General features: G+C 32.4%; 1 protein-coding gene across 2 annotated transcripts in view; it reads right to left on the minus strand.

Moving 5' to 3' along the window:
• The window catches only part of mbc (dedicator of cytokinesis protein myoblast city), a 252,717-nt gene that overhangs the window by 136,172 nt on the left and 94,166 nt on the right, over positions 1–22,379 (minus strand). For both annotated transcript variants that reach the window (XM_085811171.1, XM_085811170.1), the window contains exons 8-12: positions 17,555–17,700; positions 12,121–12,202; positions 4,010–4,073; positions 3,647–3,739; positions 3,501–3,570 (exon numbers count right to left, since the gene is read on the minus strand). In XM_085811171.1, the coding sequence (XP_085667297.1) occupies positions 3,501–3,570; positions 3,647–3,739; positions 4,010–4,073; positions 12,121–12,202; positions 17,555–17,700 (455 nt within the window). The remainder of the gene's footprint in view (positions 1–3,500; positions 3,571–3,646; positions 3,740–4,009; positions 4,074–12,120; positions 12,203–17,554; positions 17,701–22,379) is intronic.

Genomic DNA, 22,379 nt, shown 5'->3' on the forward strand with positions numbered 1-22,379 from the left:
TGCCAAACTTTTTGTAGCCACTTATGCATGATTGTTTCGAACATCCAGCCGTTCTCGTTTGCACAAATAATTACGTCATTAGGAAAATCTCCCTTCGGAATAGTCTTTTGTTTAAAAATGATCAGCGGCTTTAGCTTGTCACCGTTTGCGGCACATGCCAACACATATGTAAATGACATTATTTCATGCCCCGTCGTAAGCACAGATGCAGTTTTTGCACCAGTTTCATCAACAGTTCTGTTTGCAGGAGAGTCGAAATCTAACGGTGGTTCATCCATATTTATTATCTGTGACCGAAGAAGTTTTTTTTGTCAATAATATCTGTCACATATTTTAGAAAAGATGCCTTTTTATCCTGCCAGTCCATTGGTAATTGTTGCCCGACTGTTGTTCTAGTAGGCACAGAAATATTTTTTCTTTTCATAAATCTGCTACACCTCCTTTGAAATCATTTATATTCATTTGTTTTGCTATAAATTTTGCTTGTAAGCGAATTTTTACAATCGAAATTGCCATTCCCTTTCCTCGTTGCTCCTTTTTCCAGTTTTTAATGTCGTCCTCTAGATTCGGCCACCTTACAGTACCACTCCTTTTGGCTCGTTTCTGTTGTGGCATATTTTTAAGAAGTTCTTTTTCAGTCCTCCAATGTCGAATACATCTCTCGTCAACTTCAAACTCTCGAGCTGCTGCTCGATTTCCAATTTGCTCAGCACGTGAAATTACATTAAGCTTAAAACCAGCAGTATAGCTTCTGTGCCGTTTAGGTGACATTTTCAAAAATTTTCCACTCCCTTCTTACTTAAAAACTATCCAACAAGTACTTGTACCCAAACTGATGGGATCTGTATCTGGCAGAATGGCAAGAAAAATCGATTCATGCTGAAGGGGAAATATGTCAGAGTTCGTTATTGCGAGGCAGGTGGAGTCGTATCCGCCTTTGAAAAAAATTTCAGAAAAGGCAGGGGTGGGGAGAGGATGGGTACTGGAAGATTCATCGAATGGCAGAGGAGAGAGACTATTCAAACTGATGAGATTGTTGATTTGAAAGGGGGAAGAATGTTATTGTTCTGAGATCACGTTTAGGGTAAATAAGGCATGTAGATCCATTCAAGGGAAAGAATGTAAACAAAATAACGTTCGCAAAAAGCAACTGAGTGGTCTTTTGTGTGGGAACAGCACCAGTCTATGCACAATGACAAGGCCATCCAAACTATGTACAATGACCATCATAGGAAATATTTTATATTTAATGCACCTAAACGCCACATGGGTAGAAATGCCGCACCCACTGAAAATTTAAGTTTTAAACACGTAAACGCCGCGGCGTTTCTTTCGGAAATTACGGTACTTGCGCAAAAAAATATTTTCTTTTGTGTTAAAGTTTAAAGAAATTTTAAACATTATTCATTTTATGAACTCTTGGTAACGTGACCTTTGAACTTCGACACCAGCTTCGAGCTTTGATGACAGATATTTTGCGCATGTGCAGCTGTTTCCTCTCTACGTTGGAATGCAGCCACTCCTGTTGCAGAAAAGTTTTTCTTTTTAACAATAAATATTCTTTGATTCTAACTTCCATGGTCTTGTATACTAGGATTAAACTGATTTTATTTTATACAAGAATAAGTATTTTGTTTAGCTCAATGTGTGCATGCGATTCTCTCGATTCTCGAAGTTTCTGAAAACTAAAGTTGCTGGAAACTTGCTCTGCCTTTCTAAAAGACAATCTAATTGGAGTTGCAAAATTGGCTCTATGCCAACTGCCCGAATGATGCTCACGGGATACGCAATTCAGCAAGAAAGTGATCGCTTCTAATGTCTGCGCAAAACTCGCTTTTTTGGGGGGGATCACCATATGAAATTCCCCGACTTTTCCAGATTTTGACTAAAATATTTAAATTCCCCGACTTTTCCCTGAAATTTTTGGTCAATTTTCGAATGTCCCGACTTTTTCCGGTTTCCCAGGTAGCATGGCAACCCTGTACATAATACAGTTTTATTTCAACTTTATTCATTTTATAAATGTTTAATTTATTCATTTTATAAATGACCATAATTTTTTGATGAAAGTCACAGGTGGATTATTTCCTGGGCAAGGCAAGACTTTTATATTATTTTTATTTTATAAAGAAAAATTCAAAATACTTTTTGTTTCATGTCATGGTGCAGTATCATTCATGAAAAGACAATTTTTAAAAAACCTGAACAATCTTGTATTTGAATTAACTTTGTAACTTTAGATAACAGTTATGTTTTTAAACATTGTTATATTGATCCAATCTCAGAGTTTCGACTATAATTATAATCTTTGCAATTTTTGATATTCATAACATTGCAGACCATTACTGACATTCAATATTTTATAACCTGCACAACGTAATCTACTTTTAAAACATCTTTTAGTAACAATGAACATATTGTGGTGTTTCTTTATTAACAGGGAAGGCACTTTCATCACTAAAACATAATAACTTAAGATAATTCATCATATTTTTCTGAATTGTTTTGTCAGTATAATAAGCAGTTACACTAAAAAAGATGATTTGAAATAAAACTAATGGCAATAAAGCGAAACTGAATAATAATCATTCAGACACACATGTCAATGTATACTGCTTACTTTTCGAAATCAGATCTTATCTGTACGTAGAATATTGCCATATAATCCACTCATTGCGCTACCGTGTTTTGTGACAAAGGCACTTCTTTTATAGCTAAGACCATATCATTGCAGTTTTTAAATTCGTGAAATAAAGACTCTGATGTTGCCAAGATAATTTCCTTCACAATGGCGCCATTTGAATATGCCTTTTTGAGAGGCAAAAATGTAACTTAAAGGATGTTTTGTGTGATTTTTTGCTTCATTTCTGAGGGTAAAAAGACTGCTTGGTTTAGCTTTTACAGAAGATTTCACTCATTAACCTTTATGTCTACATAACATGCGAGTAGGATAAAAGCAGCATTCCTGTACATAGCATGTAATATTATCTTTTTCTAGTTGTTTTTTACATTAGAATTAGAGTAAAGCTTTTGTCACAAGGCGATATTGTGACTGGCTGTTGGGAATCAAGAGATAAGACTGGCGCTACCAGGTACCTACAAACTAACGATTACACACCACTGCTTCAAAGCAGTATTAAATAATGTTCTTCACACAGTCTCAGGCAATAATATCAACCCATGGAAGTCATTCATTTTTAAGTCTGTAGAAATAGCTTTTCGGCTTAACAAGCACATTGTCATTTTCAGATTTGGTACAATCCACATTTTTTTAAGAAAGCCTTACAAGTAAGACCTACACACTAGACTATATCACAATTTCTAATGCAATTAACTACTCATCTAGAGTTTTTATTACTCTACAAACCACAGCCTGCAACAATATGCATTATAAATTATTAACATGATTGTTTTAAACAACTCATTCAATATTTTTGGTCCTTTCTACATGAGTTATGATTAAAAATTAAATTGACCTGAACTTAGAAAGAAAAACTTACTGAACAAAGGGAATGAAATACTCCTTTTCTTCATCGACCTTTCCATGCATTATATCAGTTATTTCCATTGCTACAAGAAAATTTTAAAACTTAAAATTAAAATTTTAAATAAATAAAGCAAAAGTGCATGGCTGTAAATGATATACCTGCTACACCAAAAGGTCGTCTCAAACCTTCAGATGATTTTCGCTGCATGTGGGAAGATCTTTTGTGCTCCTGATCTTTGAATTCCATAGATCCTGCCAGATAAATTTATTAATTTATAATAATAACAATAATAAATTTAGAAATTTAGCAGTTTATATAAAATTTTAATTTATAGATTTAGCAGATTATTTATTAATGTAAATTTAACAATTTATCCAATAACATAAGGCTAAGTTTTTAATTCATAAGGGTATAACTAAAAACTTACAATTTACATAAAAAGCACAACATTTTGATTCTGTGGCACTAGTGTAAAAAAATAAATAAATAAAACATGTTCTTTTAACAAAGGTAAACATTACCAATTCTTATTATCTGGCATATAAGATACATTTTCTCTCGAAGAAGGTCTTTACTTCCCAAGTCCTAAACATAAATTTAAAATGCTTAAATTAATACATGTAATAATAGTAATAATGATAACAGCAACAACAATAATGAAATTCATCAAGGATTTGGCTAAAAAAAAATAATTGAAGGCTGATTTCTCTCCTTTAATGCCATTCAGTAATAATCTTCTGCGATGCACATTCTTTAATTTATAACTTTGTTATAAACAGTATATCGAAAAAATTTTCCCACAAGTATTTTCTAATTTTTCAAATGCTAATAAACATGGTTGTGTGTGTATGAATTTGTAATCGATTGAATGTACACAGAACTAATGATAACTTGATACAATTTATTTTTATCAAAAGAAACAATTTACAGTTCTGGAACTTTCCACAAAAGCACTCATACAACTCTTCTCATATCACAGAGCACAATCAGTAGTTACACAACACACTACTAATAACGCTAGATACAAAGCAATGCAAAATGCATCTAAAAGGCAAAGCTCCTACGGAGACCTCTCAATATTCCAAACTCATGCTGAACTAAATGGCAACTGGGAAACTCATGCTCTCTCCAGTCTTACATAGTTTTCCTCTCCTAAGAGAGATTTCCAGTATCTTCCACTTCTTGAAATTACTGGAAAGCATATAACTGACAAATGCGATTACAGTTACATATAGGAATCAATTACGATTATTTAATTACTACACCAATTATGACTGAACCAAAATGCCGCCAAATGGTCACCAAATTCGAGGACAGAAATAACTCACCCAAACCACTGCCAATTTAGTGAGATAGCCACATACTTAATGTCAAATAGACTTGCTCCTATGTTCTTATTTCTTATTTTTCTGGCAGAGCTTCTCTTCTTTAGATTTTCATGTTAAATTATTTAAAATTTAAAAAAAAAAAAAAAAAAAAAAAAAAAAAAAATACAATTTCACATATAATTTCACTAAAATATTTACATATATACAAAACTCATAACAATATGTTAATATATTATTTTATGTTATTAATCTATGTCCACCCTTGCATCTTCACAGTGCTGATGAGGATAAGAAGTGCTATATAATTATGCAGAAGAAGCCAAGAATGTATGTCATCTTGATATGGCTATCTGCAAAATTATTGACATAGCTGTGGCCATTGTTCTCTCCAGCATGGTGCAGTGATGTGATGCATGGAATGTAACTGTCAAAGACAAGGATGGGAAAATGAATCCAATAGTGTGATGCTCAAGTCCCTGGACATTATGCACAAACTTCTAGTGAAGTGCCTGATGAAATAAATGAAATGCCTAGTAGATTGTATGTAATGCATCAGTTGTCAAGTTCACTACATTTAATCTCACCTGTTACCATCTTATGCTTTTTCTCACACATCATAGGCTGGCATACCCTACTCATATAATGTATATTAAGTTCAAGAAAAACACTAATTAAAAACCTTCTGTTTCACTTAGAAGTGTTTACCTTTTTGGATACCACATTTCCTACATCAACTCTCAACAGACCCCCCCCCCAAAAAAAACTCTCCTACAGTTTTATTACTTTATATTCATAATCTAATAACCATACAGCAAAAGTTATCAGGAAAAAAAAAAAAAAAAAATTTTAATTCATGCAAATAATACTATGAGTTGGCAGTGTGTCAGAAGTGAAGCACACTTCTGTTTTCTAGAACATGAATTTTAAAAGATTCCATAAATTAGATCTCCTTCTTGAAAACATTTATACTGATCGATACTTTTCCATCATAATCTGCATAACAAATGCTTCTCACTTAATTTACTCACAACAGAAGCATCAAACTTTTATAGTTAACTATTTACAAAATAAGTATAAACTTCTCCTAAATACATATAATATAGGAACCAAAATATTGGATTTTAGATTTAAAATTTTTACAAAATTGATTTTAAATTTTAAAATGCCAAAATATGAATATTTGCATCATTTAAAACTTTTTGGTAACTGAAAGTGTATGTATTGATTGACCAACGTTGTGAAAATAAAGGTTGTATAAGCACTTTTGTGAACACAGTGTATATAGTTATACATTATGTGTAAAATAAATATATATACTTTACACACAATTACACACTATAATTAACACATAATTGCACAGTGTGATAATTAGTAAATAGCAAAAGCATCACACAGGAAATAAAATAAAATAAATAAATAAATAAATAAATAAAAAAACACTAATAACAGTTATAACGAACTTCGAAAACTTTGTGCACTAAAAATACTACTTTTAAATGATATAATAAAATAAACATTAGGTAAAATTCAATCTTAAGCTGATACTGATTTAAAATAACAATCCACATACATTTCAAAGTACAATGTGGCATCATTTCTTTCTTTGGACATGTACAGTCAAAAGTCGTTAATTCGGACCTCAAAGCTACAAACTTTCTGCGCATGCGTCGCGTTGGCGGATGCGCGTAAGACCTTTAAGGCTGCGAATATGCATGTGCGCATGCGCAAAATATGTTTACGAATGTGCGTTTAATGTATAACGGACGGTATAAGCTAAGCTAAAATTATCTAATTCAGTTAATGTTGCAGATTGTGTTGTTCCTTAATCTTCGAATTGGATTCGGCTTATTATTTTTTGCAGACTGTTAGAGCAATTTTATAAAAGTAAGCTTGAACTTTCAATTATGTCAAATAGAATTTCTGATATATATTTATTAATATGTAAATGATCTACAAAGCGAAAGTATGTTTCGAAGTCCATTAAACAAAAAGTGGAATTGCTGCAAAAAATGGATAAAGGCATATCCTTTGTTTATCTAAACTTTAACGTTTGTTTATCTAAACTTTGTTTATCTTTAACAGGCAATGAATTGGAAGTTGATCTGACAGCACTATTCTTATCTTCAGGGCAGATGTTTTTATTTTATTTGGCTTATAATTCCTTACTAAATGTAGTATTTCATCTCGATGTACTCCGTCTTTGATATGATTTAAATCAAATCATTATAATTCGCTTCCGATAGCAAAGAAAGTGACAGAGGTTATTGTAAACGAAAAAATTTTGATTGACAAATTAGTCGGTATTCTCAACACAGCAATTATAGGACTTGAACAGCGGAAATTTGTACATGAACAAAAAATTATGTCTGTTTACAGAATTAAAGAGAATGTATTATCACATAAAAAACGAAGCAACTTAAACAACTTACATTGAAAGAAATGTTTAATAAAGTAAACAAATAAAAATTAAGCTTTTTTTAAAAAAAAATTTTGATACCCTTTAGATCATAATTGTTCTTTATTTCATAAATTATGGTTTCATATTTTTAATTTTATAATTTCTGCATGCCATCTTACCAGGTTTAAACTGATGATCTATAATCCGGAAAAATCAATAATCCGGTATAACCGAAGTCCTGACGAGTCCGGATTAACGACTTTTGACTATATCAGAATACTTCACAAAATGCATATAAATTCAGTGCCAATTTAATACCAAACTTTGCTCAAGTTTAAAACTGGCATTAACCTCTCAGATTAATTTATATTATACAGCAGAATTCCAATAATATGCATACCTTGGAATGAGAGTTGTGTGGATTGATCAATTTTGTGGATTTGAGGTCATGCTTGAATTTTGTTTCTATTTTCCTCTTAGAAAGTTAATTAATCAATATTATATTATTTAAATTTAATTATATATAAAGAAAATTATGTCAGAATAGTAATGGGAAAAATTTTGAGGGGAGGAAAAACAGCTAAATTTTTTTAGGATGCAAAAGAACTTTTTTATATAAAAAAAAAAAAAATCAAAGGATTTTATGTAAAAAACTACATTCACCAATGAAATTACTTTCAAAGTAATTACTCTGTTCTTAAATAAGAGGAAAGCTAAATATGTTTGTGGAATCTCCAAGAAGTATACGAAAACAAGTTTCCAAAATTAATTCCTACATTAATTCTGCCATTAGATGTATGTCAAAAACTATAAATGTACAATTGTACTAACACTACAAATAGTGCCATAGCAGAAATTTTAGATTTATTAAAAGAAAATTCCTTTGCCCTTTTAGTCTCTTTGCCATGCTCTCCATTTTTAAAATTAAAACATCTCTATACACATTATTTTCAAGAATTCTATTCACCACCAATGTAAACACTCTTTCTCACTGCTTGGACTGTAAACAAACCAGCAAGAAAGCACATTTATTTAAATTTAAAATTAGCATGTGCACATAGACAAATAAATTCTTAACATATACTTTTAATATTAACTGAACTACATAAATTTAAAATCAATATTCAAATTAATAGGCAGTGGAATATGCACTTGAAAATATGGGGGGAAATCTACTGAGATGCATGGTTTTTATACTGTGTTTATTATAAAAGGAGAGCACTGACGCATGTACAGAAAATATTAAACAATTTATATATAAAATAAATTTGCTTCTTCAATAAAATATGTTTTATTTATATTCCGTATATTCCTTAAAAAGTTTTATTTGCATATACGGTGGTACATCCTTACACTTCATTAATCCATTCCAGATGCTTGGACATATCCAAACTGAATACAGGATATTACTACACAATTTTTTCCAATAAAAAATAAGGAAAAATAATTAATCCATTCTTATAAAAAAATTCTACTTTTATTATTATAACACAGTTTAATACTAAAATACAAATGCAGTAGGTAAAATACATACTGCACAGAAATGAAATACTTTATATATATATATACCAGGTTGTTCAATAAGTTCGTGGAACGGAAATGAAGAAACCAATTTTTATTTGTAAAAATGGCTTTATTTTTCAACGTAGTTTCCCTCAACTTCAATACACTTATTCCAACAGTCTTCTAATTTATGGATCCCTTGACTGTAGTTGGTTTTTCAGCAGCTCTGCAAAATATCTCTCCATGGCAGCTATTACCTCTTCGTTTGAAGAAAATTGTTTTCTACAGAGATATTGTTTGAGGTGTGTGAAGAGCCAGAAGTCGGAGGGAGCTAAATCTGGTGAATAGGCTGGATGTTGCAACAATTCATACTTCAATTCAGTTATTTTAGCAATGGTTTTTTGAGCTGTGTGCACAGGTGCGTCATCTTGGTGGAAAATGATTTTCTTCTTCTGTAATCCGGGTCTTCTTTCACGAATTTTTTCGTCTAATTGATTCAAAAGGTTACAATAATAATCTGAATTAATAGTTTTGCCAGTTTGAAGGTAATCTATAAACAAAATTCCTTTGGCATCCCAAAAAACTGATGCTAACACCTTGGCTAATTTTTGTACACGAATTCGCTTTGGCGCCGAAGAGCCGGGTTCACACCACTCCTTAGCCTCCTGTTTTGATTCAGGATCATGATGGTAGACCCAAGTCTCATCCATTGTGATAAATTGACGGATAAAGTCACTTTTATTCTTAAAACGCTCCAAATGTTGCTGGCAAAGTGGCATCCGAATGTGTTTTTGCTCCATCGTTAGAGAATGCGGCACCCATTTTACACAGAGTTTTTTGAAACTCAAATTAACACTCAAAATATTGCTCACTGTGCCCAGTGAAATGCCTAAAGCCTCTGTTAAATCTCTTTCAATCGACGGTCTTCCAATACCATATCTTGTATTTTTCTGATGATTTGCGGTGTTGATGCAGTTTTTGGACGTCCCTCTCGTGGATCGTCTTCGAGGCTGGTACGACCACTTTTGAATAAACTAGCCCACTTGCAAACCATTGTTTTTGAATGAGCAGATTCACCCAACACATTCACCATTTCGGTATGAATTTCCATTGCATTTAAACCTTTCTTTACAAAGAATTTGATAACTGCACGTTGCTGAATTTTATCCATACCTGAAAAAAGGCACAGCGCGTTAGATATAAAGGGCAGTTAAACAATGAATAAATTAACAGATCGAAATGAAACTTTTGACGTGTTCCTAAGAAAGAACAAATATGAAAATGGCGTCGAAGTTTTAGGTCTAATATTCATGAATAGATGGCGCTCTGCAAACTTATTGAACAACCTTGTATATATATATATATTCTATTCAGATCAAGAGCAATTTCTTGACATGCTGCAATGGCTCTGATCTTTGTTTGGTAATTGACTTCACCCTCTTTGCAATGTTAGCAGATATAATAGCAGCTTTGTTTTTCACAGCTACAGATGACATCATTCTTGGCATACAATATGTAGTAGCCAAGTCCGGATATGTAGCTGGATCCGGATCTTGATGCTTTTCAACAAACTCTTTTTTAACCTCCATGGTGTTTCTAAACATGCTCTTCATTGCTAGACTCATTTCATTAGCTTTTCTAAAATTCACTGTTAATGAATTTAAAAAAAAAAAAAAAGTGTGAAAAAAACATTTACGTGAAAATTCAGAGTTATAGCATGTGTTTTTTGCTGTATAGTAACAGCAGGTGTACTGATGTTCATGGGTACTCAAAACATTGGCTTAAAAGGGATAAACAGTCGTGATACACGGAACACTTGCGTTTTGTTAATTAAATATCATACACAAAACAAAATTTTTGGCATCCAAACAGAATATATTTTAAAGTGGACATATACGAAGGTTTACATTTAAGAAAAAAGTTCTGTTAACTATAATACTGAATTTTCAAGAAAATCTAATTTTTTTTTTTTTTTTTTTGTTTACATCAAAAAAAAAAAAAAACCTGATGTGTGGCACGACTTCCTTGTACAGAATATTAAATTATACGCATTTTTTCTTGCAATTCATTTAAACTTATTGGATTTAATTAAATAGTGCATAAACCACAATAGAATAAATGCACTCTTTAAAATTCACTATATTTGTTTATTATAGCGACACTCTGGCCCTAGGCTCAATTAACAGCGCTACATTTCAATCATTTTTTTTTTAACTCAGAACGCACAAAATTTATATCATCTTAAGAATTATCTAATTATTGCCACATGTTCTATTCAAATACTATAATAAATTTAAAACGATGTATAAAAGAAATTAAGCAAACAACAACGACAACAACAAAAAAGTTTTTCACAGACGATTCAGTATTTCTCAATCAATTAATTCACTTCTCACTTCGCGACAAGGTAAAAATACATATAAAAACTCAAAATGTCTGTATTGAAAATTATGAAGTAAATCTTAAACACTTATTTCCTTGAATAAATTCCAGAATGAATTAAGCATGATTTAATTCACAATATTAAAAGAAGGAAGGCGTTATCTTTGTTATTGTGAAGCTTACTTTCTCTAGATTGGCAACAAATCTACTATTCTATTGTTTCAAATGTAAACAAGCAATATCCAACATGGCAAAAATTATTAGGCTTAGCGGCACTTAAACAACTTTTAAATTGTTGATTATTCTAAAAATATTGCATACAGATTTACTAAAGGCATAAAAACCTTAACCGGAAGATAAGATCAGCATAATTCAATCATTTTTTAAGCAAAAAATGCACAATTTACAAACATATAAGAATAAAGAAACTGAGATCACTGAGCCGAGTAACAGAGTGGATATATAAATTTAAACAAATTTAAATTTTAACAAACATGTATATATACATATATTTATATATACTTTTGGTGTGGTCGATTGCAACCAAAATACGAGGTGCACATCTACATGTTATAGCAGTCCTATATACAAAATTTTAATGCTCTGAGGCTACTTGTTTTTGAGTTATGCGAGATACATACGTACGTACATAGGCACAGACGCCACGAAAAATTCTCTTCAGAATTCATTTTTAATTAGTTTTACAATTTTTTGGTGGGAAAAGAGTCCTTTATTCTGTCCTTACGAACAGATGTCAAGCAAACACATCGTTAAATTGTATTCGATAGTGGTAAAAATGGATATTTGCGTTGAAATATGCTGCCTGAAACTTTTCGCGATTACAATACTTCCTTTTTACTTCGTAGAAGGAAGTAAAAAAGCATAGGTTACAGACATTTACCAATTAATGGACCACGCATTATTGAAATTCTACAATAAAACTAAAAACACCATCTAAGTTTTCAGCTTAAGTTTGATAGAAGTAAACAAAAAGTAACATACATAAAGTTATCATGCTTACCGTAAATAGAACTCTCAGATTATTAAGCTGATCGAGATCTTTCGCTAAACCTTTTCTACTCCACTTTAACAAATAATTCTCACTGAAAGAGACAAATCAAATTGCTATTAAATCATGCATAAATACACAAACTTAAATGAGAGTTATACAGGATATTCAATTTGAAAAATGTACTCTTCTTAGAAAGAGTAAGTACATATATTTAAGAAATATACCTTTGTTACAACTCGAACTCAAAATGAGCAAAAGTTTCATTTCTGCCAGTGGCTACATCGAGTCAAAAACAAACTTTGAAGTGAGCGGTCAGTTACTCGGCTTCTCTTGATAGAATCCGATTCGAAGGGGGGACAATCCCCATCTTTTGATTTAAAATTAATAAGGGGGGACAATCCCCATCTTTTGATTTAAAATTAATCTTGAATTATGTATATATTGTAAAATAACAAATGTGTGTAAATAAACAGTCATTAGGACTTATTTTGAAGTCATGATTTGAATTTGAATTGAATATCGAAATCGAAAGCTGTACCAAATAGAATCATCGACATTTTAGAACTCGTGGATTAGAAACAACAACAACCTTACTTACCCGCAAACATACTATATGGACAAAGTTTAGGCGTACCTTCATACAAAAGCAGAGGTTGAAGAAAGCAATATTTTTACTTTTCATTCTTTAATAGTAATCTTTGTAAATTTATACAATGCTTGGCATGTTCAGAGAGCTGCTTGATTTCTTAGTAGAACTCATTTTATTCTTTTAGTGTTAAGTCTTTGTTTAAGGTTTTCTGAATCTCTTAAATGTTATTAAAATAATGACCTCTGAAGTGAGACTGCATTTTAGGGTGGAGAAATCAGCCTACAGTTGCCAAATGTGGATACTAAAAGGAGTTGTTAAGAACTGTGACACTTTTCTTTAATAAAAACTGCTTGGAAGTGAATAATATGTACTGCCATGCAGTAAAAATCAATTATTTGATTGAGCTTCTAGCATGCTGAATTCTCACCAGAAGTCTCTCTATTACACTTTTATAAAATGCAGTTTATTGTCTGCCCTTTAACAACAAATTACTTGTAAACAGGGTTCATAGCCACATTTTAGTTAAAAAAATAAGCACCTATAAGCACTTTTCAAGCACATTTTAAGAAAAAAAAAAAAAAATAAGCACCTGTCTAATAATATTATACACAGCTGCATAACCTTAAAAAATTAGACTTGTAATTTAAAATATGAGAAATGCAGTATTTATTAAGAGAGAATAAGCATTACCTCAATCATGGAAAATAATTACCTTTTTTTAAATTTTAAATAACAGTTCAATTTACAGAACTAGTTTACAATGAGCGAAAAAAAAAAAAAAAACTATGCAGAACTAAACTATATTACAAGATTTAATGATGAAATTTCAGTTCAAAATAGAGAAAATAAGTAATAATAAGGCACATTTATTGTATTCGCTTGGACCTTAATAATAAATACAATTTATTTTTTCACTCATGTTGATATTTAAATAATTTAAATCTAAATTCTGAACATTTTCTAAATTTCCCTTAACAGATATTGCAAGCAAAGTAATTTAAGTAAAAAAGAGGAACATTTCTGAAATCAGAAGACAGAAATTTGCTTCATGCAGTCATCCTTTAACAGTAAAAGCTTAACTAACCCAAACACTTGGAAACAGGCGAATATTCGGACAGTCGAGCGTAACTTGAAAAAGAGGAGCGAAGGGGGGGGGGCGGGGGTAGACTGTAGCCGCTCTTTAGATTTTTTTGCTAAATAAATGCTTTTGACATTTCGATATGTGCATCATATAAAAATAAACCAATGGAACTGAAAAATATTCTGCTTAGCAAGCACAGTAAAACTCTTTTAAGTGTTCATAAACAAATCTCGGACAGAACATCAAAATTAATTATCTCTGCAAAATATCGCAAACATTATTGCGCAATACGTGTACCGTAATTCTTCACTACGTGATATTACGCAATCGGAATCAACAGCTGCTGGTATTGGGAGAATAAAGAACTAAATAACTGGGATGTTTTAAATTCAAATTTTCAACAGATGGCGTTAAATTTCCGGAATATAATCATTCTTCGCTTGGGTTGGTAGACCGCAGAACTTTTAGTCCTATTCAATCCAGATTGGAAAAAGACAAAGAAAAAAAAAGGGGGGGGCTGTTGCTTGTTTTGCAGTGAACTGTAACAGTTTCAATATTCGAGATTTTGCGTTACTTTCCTTTTATTTAAGCCATTCCGAATATTATTCCTTAGAAAGCTAATCTGTGTTAAAACACAACCATTTTTTTTAAGTTTACTATACTTCAGCAGTTACTGCAACTATGTTATTATAAACATTCATACATATGCTCAAAATATAAGCATAACGATCATAATAAACACGAATATGAACTGACCAAGCGGAACGAGAATGCAAATTATTAAGATCTTGATAGAAATTCAAACGTGTGTAGTATTTGGGTGGGAGGAAAAGAATGCCGAATGTACCAGAATTTTCTACTGCTTTCGCAATTCTTTGACCAATAGAACGACAGGCACCTGTCTGTACTCTTCGTGCACACTAAAGGTTATGTTAATGCAGAGAAAGGGGAAAAAGCTATTTCCGGGAGTATTCCGGGGAGAAAGAAATTTTGATCGGCGCAGTTGGACTACAGCAGGACGAGGGATGATTTTCATCAGCGCAGTTGGAGTACACCCGATTCACCACCTGACATTCCATATTAGGAAGAAAAGTTGTTTATTTAGTTTTGGCTTTGGAACGGGAAAAAATAGAGCGTTCATTAAAAAAAAAAAAAAAAGCACTAAAAGCAAAAAATAAGCCCTAAAAACAAAAAAATAAGGGCTTTAAAGAAAAAGTAAGCACCTATAAGGGCCTTTATATTTTATTTTCAAATATAAGGACTTTAAGCACTTAAAAGCCCACTATGAACCCTGTGTAAAGTTTTTTTTTTTTTTTTTTTTCTTCCTAATTTAAAAAAAAAAAAAGAAAGAAAGAAAGAAAAACACGTTCCTAGTTCCAGAGTTCTTTTCTTGAGCTCTGACAAGATCATAAGCAAAGTACCAAGTTTTATCTGTAGTTAAATTTAAAAAAAAAAAGTCAGGCTTATTTAAATTTTAAAAAAAAGCCTGCCATTTGGATCAAGTCAAGACCTGTATAAATTTGATCTCTGTGTTCTGCAGTAGGTATTTAAAGAATAAATGCAGAACAAATTTTTCTTTTTTCAGAATCTTCCAAGATAATTTTGTCAGCAGTGTCTTTACAGGTGTCAAAAATGGGAAAAAATGAGAATCATATTTATAGTAAAATAAATAGGCAAAGCAATAAGAAAATAAATGTAGTTCCATCAGTTGAGAAAAAGGTAATGAAACATACAAAAAGTTGAGATGTTAGAATTTGTAGTGGAGGGAATTGGATTGGAATTAATGTGCCACGAAATAAATGTGCTAAAATAATGTTGAGTGTTAAAAGCTTCAAAGAAATCAAGTTCACCACTACAGTAACTATGTGGGTAATTCTCACACAAAGAAGAAATCAAAATCGTGGCTAACTTATCACAAGGTTGCCACTCAAACAAAAGAATGAAATTTCATGACCTTTCCAATGTTTTTCAGGTGTGTTTCAAGAAAATTCCAGGCTGTGTAGTATGCGTTGGCTGTGCTGAGGGTAAATTAATTACAGTACCATTAGAAAACACAAAAATTTACCACATATATATATATAATCCCTAAAGCACTATTATAACTATAATAGGACTTGTTTTATCCACTGAGGTTTGATATTAGAATCTGCCCAATCTAAATTAAAAAATGTTCCCCCTTTTTTTTTTGACATTTTGCAGCTAAGCGAAACAAAGAAATCTGTTTAATGATATTTTAAAATAAATATGTTCACCAAATTTCATAATGGTATGACATCATACTGCTAGAATTAATTTCAGCAGTATGCCAGCAAAAATTGGCTGAAATTTGAAAGTATTATTAACTAATAATAAATAAATTAAAAAGGAAGAAGGCACATTAAATGATATGAATACCATTTAAATAAATTACTTAAAGATTAAAAACTGAATTACAATAATCAACCATATTTTGGCGAATATATTTATATCAAATAGTTAGCCTAAATGGCTGATTACTTTTTTTTTTTTTTTCCAGCAAAATGACAAATAAGGCATTAAGAAAGATGAAAAAGTTTAAAAGATTTTGTTTTATATGAAAATAAGGGGAATTTACTTTCATTTAACATGCACTGCACTTGTGAATCTCTGGATTCTCGAGGTTGCTGGAAACTAGAGATGTTATAAACTTGCTTTGCATTTTCTAAAACACAATCTGATTGGCACTATGAAAAGTGGCTCTACGCCAGCTGTCCAAATGATGCTCACATGATGCATAATTCGCCTAGAAAGTGATTGCTTCCAACACTTACGTGAAAACCGCTCTTTTGGGAATTGCCATAAGAAATTCTTCGACTTTCCCAGATTTTGACTAAAATATTTACATCGCCTGACTTTTTTGGTCAATTTTTCAAATTCCCAGACTTTTCCTGGTTTTCCAGGTAGCATGGCAAACCTGTTATCAACTGTGATTAGCTATCGAAGCTTTGTTTATTTCTCCTGGTGAAATGTAGAATATATATTCTTTTATGCAAAATTTTAATACTCTCCTTGTTCAATCGATATAAATTAACAAGATATGCATTAAAATCCCAATAAGTAAAATCAGAGTTAGAATCTTTAACAATTAAACAATGGATTTCACTGGCAGATGGGAAAATTACCTGAAAGTGAAAACTTGTCATGGATCTAAGTAAGTCTATAACTCACAGAAGATGCGAATGTTGACAAGGATTCACAGAAATGGAATGATGACAAGGTTGTGACAAAATGCATTATAATAATTGCGTTAAATGGCCTGTTATCATTTGTTATTGAAAATGTGTTTACTTCTCCTTTTAAAACAAGCCCACCAGCAGCCAAGCGGTAAAGACGCTGAACACTGGTAGTTCGGTCCGAGGTTCGAATCCCGCAAAGGGGCTGGCTACATGGGCATTTTCTTGGTTTTCCCCATGTGTAACGTGTTTATGAGCCAGTTTCCCTTAGAAAGCCCTCCACGAAGGCATCCCTCCCTTCAAGCAGATAGCCTTCGTGTGCTTTGCCATAAATGAATAATCCAATCCAATCCTTTTAGAACAAAGGACTGGCATTCTTTGGGTAATTTTAACTCTCTTTCACTTTGACCAATATTCGTAAAACCTATTTCAAGCACATACATCAATGAGAAATGAAACCATATACTTAAAATTTAAACAAATCTAATATTGCTCGTTTGCCTAATATTAAACACAATAATATATCAAATGAAAATTTAAATAACTAATTCAGGATTAATGCTCAAAATGAAAGTGTATTACCTAATACACCTTCCTTCTTTGCCATCATACAGTGTCATGAGTAAATCTGCATCTTCACCAATCCTGCAGACAAAGTTCTTGACGGTAACAAAGAAACTATGAACATACCTTGAAGATAACTTCTGACTTTTGGCATCATCAAGTGACTAGAGAGCAAAAACATATTTAATCATTGGTCTTAAATTAAAGGTAGGTTAAATTAAGTGTTCAATAACACAATGAAAAAATTAACATGAATCTATAGTCTAGATTATAAGTTATTACAATCCAGTACTACTCGGTATTGTACCTGTTCCAATTATTAACAAAACTTATAAAAGTGAATTATTAACAAAAAGCAAATTATCAACAAAACTTAGGAAAGTAAATACCACTTTAATAATAAAAATTTATAGGATTATACTTGTCTTAAACTTTTAAAATACTGTTTGTAAGTTTCCCATTTAAAGGATTTTTACATTAATGTATTGTTTCATCTATAATCCAATTCATGTTAATGGCAAAACATTTCATTTATGTTCCATAATATAATTTCAGTTTTCTTTCGTTAACGAGTTAAATATATATATATATATATTTCAACAAGTTGTCTATGGAATTCATTTTATGAATCCACAAAATAATACTTGTGGTTCACATTCCAGAGCTTGTAGCTAACTACTTGCAGTATCTCTTCCAGCTTTCAGAGCAAATTATTTCCCCCCTTTTTTGTATATATATATATATTCTCCTCCTCATGCCTAACATATTTTACTTACATAATATACTTATATAAATAACAAGCATATTCACTAACAGAATTTTACATCACACGACAAAAGAAAAAAGCAATGGCAAATTTATGAGCTGGCAGAAAAATATTTGTATGGCTACTTTTGAGGCCCACAAATGAAGCTTCTATAAGGAAACAAGTTTTATGAGGGAAAAACTGAAATATATGTGGCCAATATTTACATTCTTACAGCTGCTTAATAAAGCTCAACTATAGTCTTCAAAATTTCTTTGAAAAATGAACTCAGCAACAAAAGTCAGGAGGTAACAGAATGCAAGTTTTCCCAACTTTCCTAAAGCTGTTCAACAAGTTGTCTATGGAAGTCATTTTATGAATCCACAAAATAATACTTGTAGTTCACATTCCAGAGCTTGTAGCTAACTACTTGCAGCTTTCAGAGCAAATTTCTTTTCCAGCTTTCAGAGCAAATTATTCCCCCCCCTTTTTTTTTTTGACAGACTTTCAGATTTCTGCCATCAATGTTGCTACAATGTTCTTCGGAATGGTCACAAGAAATGCTTGCTTTGATACACAGCCAATTCCACTGAAAGCCCACCGCTGCGATAAAACTCTGCCACTCTTTTCACACGTCATAAACAAGCTTTTGTCTATTTTAACAATGCATCCAATACTGCCAGTTTTTTTTTCATCATTCTTCTTTCCCAGCATAAGATAAGAAAAACTGCCAAAATCAACTGCACCAGTCAAGAGTTGTGTTGGATGACGATTCTAATTTTTCTGTGCAGAATTTTACTGACATACATTCCTTTATCCAACAATAAATAAAGCAGAAAGCTGTTATAAATGCGATATGACATCTTCAAATCAGTTTTTGATTTGCTTTCTAATTCTTTCTTAAAGTTTTGGACATTACATTTTCACCCAGTTATTTAAGAAGCACAACTTCAAAGTATATGAAATTTATGCATTCCTTATTGTCGGGAAAAACATGATTATTTCTGAAGAAACCTAATGCTTTATTTCTCACCAGCCAGTTAAATTTCACTATCTTAGTACAATTTCTTACAACCATTAAAAAGAGGAAAAAAATAAAGGGGGGCATTCATGAGTGAAATAACAGTTAAACATACATTGTGTGAATTCACATGTACTCAAGTACGTGTGGTGCAGAATGCATGATTGCTATTATCACATGTATACAGAAAAATCTGATATGGTCAGCATATATCCATATCAATTCCATGATTTAAACAGCAACAAGCTTTAAGTAAAGTAGAACTTCCGATTGATCATTTGTAAACAAAATCTAATTTATTGTTCTAATAAATAAAAAGGTCTGTATTACAAAATTTTGGATTATATTTTATTTGGTATAACTGGCCATGCATGAAAACTATTTTTTTTTTAAATTTGTACCAGCATAATAAAATCTTTAGCCATTGTTTTACTAAAAATTTTATTATGCTGATTTGCTTATTAAGGCTAAGGAAGAAAATCACATGCCTGAACAAGGAAGGTAACAATTCATTTCTGAAATCAGTGCAAAAAGAATTGCCATCATTGTTGGGGAAATACGGTGAAGGCCTTCTAAAGAGCTCCTTGAACTATTCAGGACAAGCCATCTCTTTCCATAGTATTCTCGCTGCAATCTCTCAGCTCCAGAAAAATTATAGTCACAGTTTTCAGAGTGCCAGCAGACACCACTGCTGATGATCTATAAGTAAGTTTACAAAGTTTGGATCTTAACTTTTCTAGTGAGCACCTTCCACCTCACGAGCCACAACCCATGGATACAGACTTGTGTAACTGGATCATCAAATTTACAACAAAATGCTTACAACTTTGTTAAAAGCCATTGTAGAGTGTCTGCTGAATTCAGTCCTGTACCTTCCATCTTTTTTTAGAGCACTCAGGTGCTTCAATTGGTAAAGATTACAACATTTAAGTTACGTTTGCAAAATCGCTGATAGTGTGTACCACTTGTGGTCAAGCCCATATGACTGACAAGCATACAAATACCCCACTCTATAAATTGTAAGGAAAGCAACAGGGGTAAGGGGAAAAAAAAAAAAAACACTTGAACTGATATATACTGCAAGCATTAGAGTATGTTCATATTACAAAGGCAAACTTCACCAGCTTGAAGCCCCATTCCAACATTACACAACAGAAAACAGCAGCTCAATCTTCTGCAGCTGCCCATGGATAGACTTTTGTTACTGCTTAATCCTCTTTTATTATACAAGGGTATATGCTGTAGATCTACAATACGAAGGTCCCAATGGCTACCTAATAGTAGTAAGTATACATATTCCATCCTCTCGTGAGATCACATCAGCACTCGCAGAACTCGAACCTATATTGATTTTTTTGACAAAAGACAAGATAACTGCAGGGGACTTCGATGCTGCCAGCCCACTTTGGGGAGCCACGGCAGAAAATTGATGAGCAATACCTTTGCTTGACTTTTATTACATTGAAAATTTAGTTATAATTAATTAAAGTAATACCAATTTTCTCAACAAGAGCCCAAAGGTGACCAGACTTAACATTAGCTACCACTTTTTCTTCAGTTCATGACTAGACAGTCAACACCCATTTCTCAGTAATCACCATTTCATCAAGTTTGGAGAATGCATAGATTCACAAGTCATTAAATCTAGGTGGAAGATAAAATTCTTAATCTCTGCCACATTGTTAATACTCTAGCTCCCCATGTGCAAAGCCTGCTAGCATAGTGCAACAACTGCAGTAGTAGTTTAAAGTTAAAAGAGCTCCATGATAGCCTTATAAATACCATGTAATTAGCATGTGACAAAATTTTAAAATGGCACAAACATGTGTATCTGTGTAAAACACCCTGGTATAACAATCAGTTCACAGTGGAACGAGGCAAAGTATGTGCCCTAAGATGCCGAATGCTAAAAATGCTATATTCCTGAGGAAAGGACTGTCCTGACCATTATTTTTAAGAAGCATAGGGCTGACTATAAGAATAACATCAACAAAGCCAAACATGCCTTAGGGCAAAACTTCTGCACCACAACAGTTAAAAAATATAGTGTTGCCCTTTAAAATCACGCATGATTAAGTATTCAGCTCAACTAGCCTTGCTGCTACAATTGAATATGGTGCAGACTCCAGCATAAGTAACTGAACATATCCTAAACAGTATTTTCAAGCAACCCCCCCCCAACACAAATGGAAATCAGACTTAATGTCTCACAAAATTACCTGGTCCAATCTACCATTTCAAAGTCCAATTTAACATTCTGAATCATTCCATCAAACAAGGAGCTCAAGGTCCCAGACAGAAAAGGTATGGATAATGGTATCATCCCGACAACATACTGGCATTCATCCCGTACTTTTGTTCGCCTCTATTATGGCATGCTGGAGGGCGAGACATTTTCCTGTGAATGCAAAGATTGCAAAAATAGTCTTATTTTTAAAAGGACAGAAGGATCCCAATGTCGCATCATCACTCAGGCTAATTTTTTATTACCCACACTTCGCAAAGCACTAGAAAGAATTATACTGCAAAGGCTACAGAACCACATAACAAGACAAAGATTACTGAACAGCTGCTAGTATGGTTTATTATAGGAAAGTCCACTGACTATGCTTTAAATCATTTTAAACACAACTGTTCTCAAGAAGAAAGAAAAAATACATTAACAATAACTTCAGAGGACATTCAGGGTGCCTTTAACTCATTGTGATGATATGATATGCTGAATAAATTGAAGGACATGGAATGCCCAAAAGCACTTTGCAATTTCATTTACAGCTACCTAAGTGCCAATATGTCCAGGCCACAACATAGGAAGGCATTTATAAGTATTAACAAAAGCTGTCGACAGGGATGATATCTTGGACCATTTCTTTGGAACCTCATAGCTGATTCTACTCTCAGGATCTTCAATGACACGACATCAAAATACTTGCTTACACAGATGAGTTCTTGGTGGTAGCCACAGGTCACAGTATACAAGAAACGAAACGCATGTCTCATATGTGCTGGATAAATTCATCAAATGGGCAGGAGATCATAAACTCAGAATTTCAGAGGCTAAAACACAGATACTCAAG

The sequence above is a fragment of the Stegodyphus dumicola genome, chromosome 2, assembly GCF_044657685.1.
Source record: "Stegodyphus dumicola isolate Sdum_Otavi_A_Nest chromosome 2, ASM4465768v1".
In the NCBI taxonomy this organism is placed as follows: Eukaryota; Metazoa; Arthropoda; class Arachnida; order Araneae; family Eresidae; genus Stegodyphus; species Stegodyphus dumicola.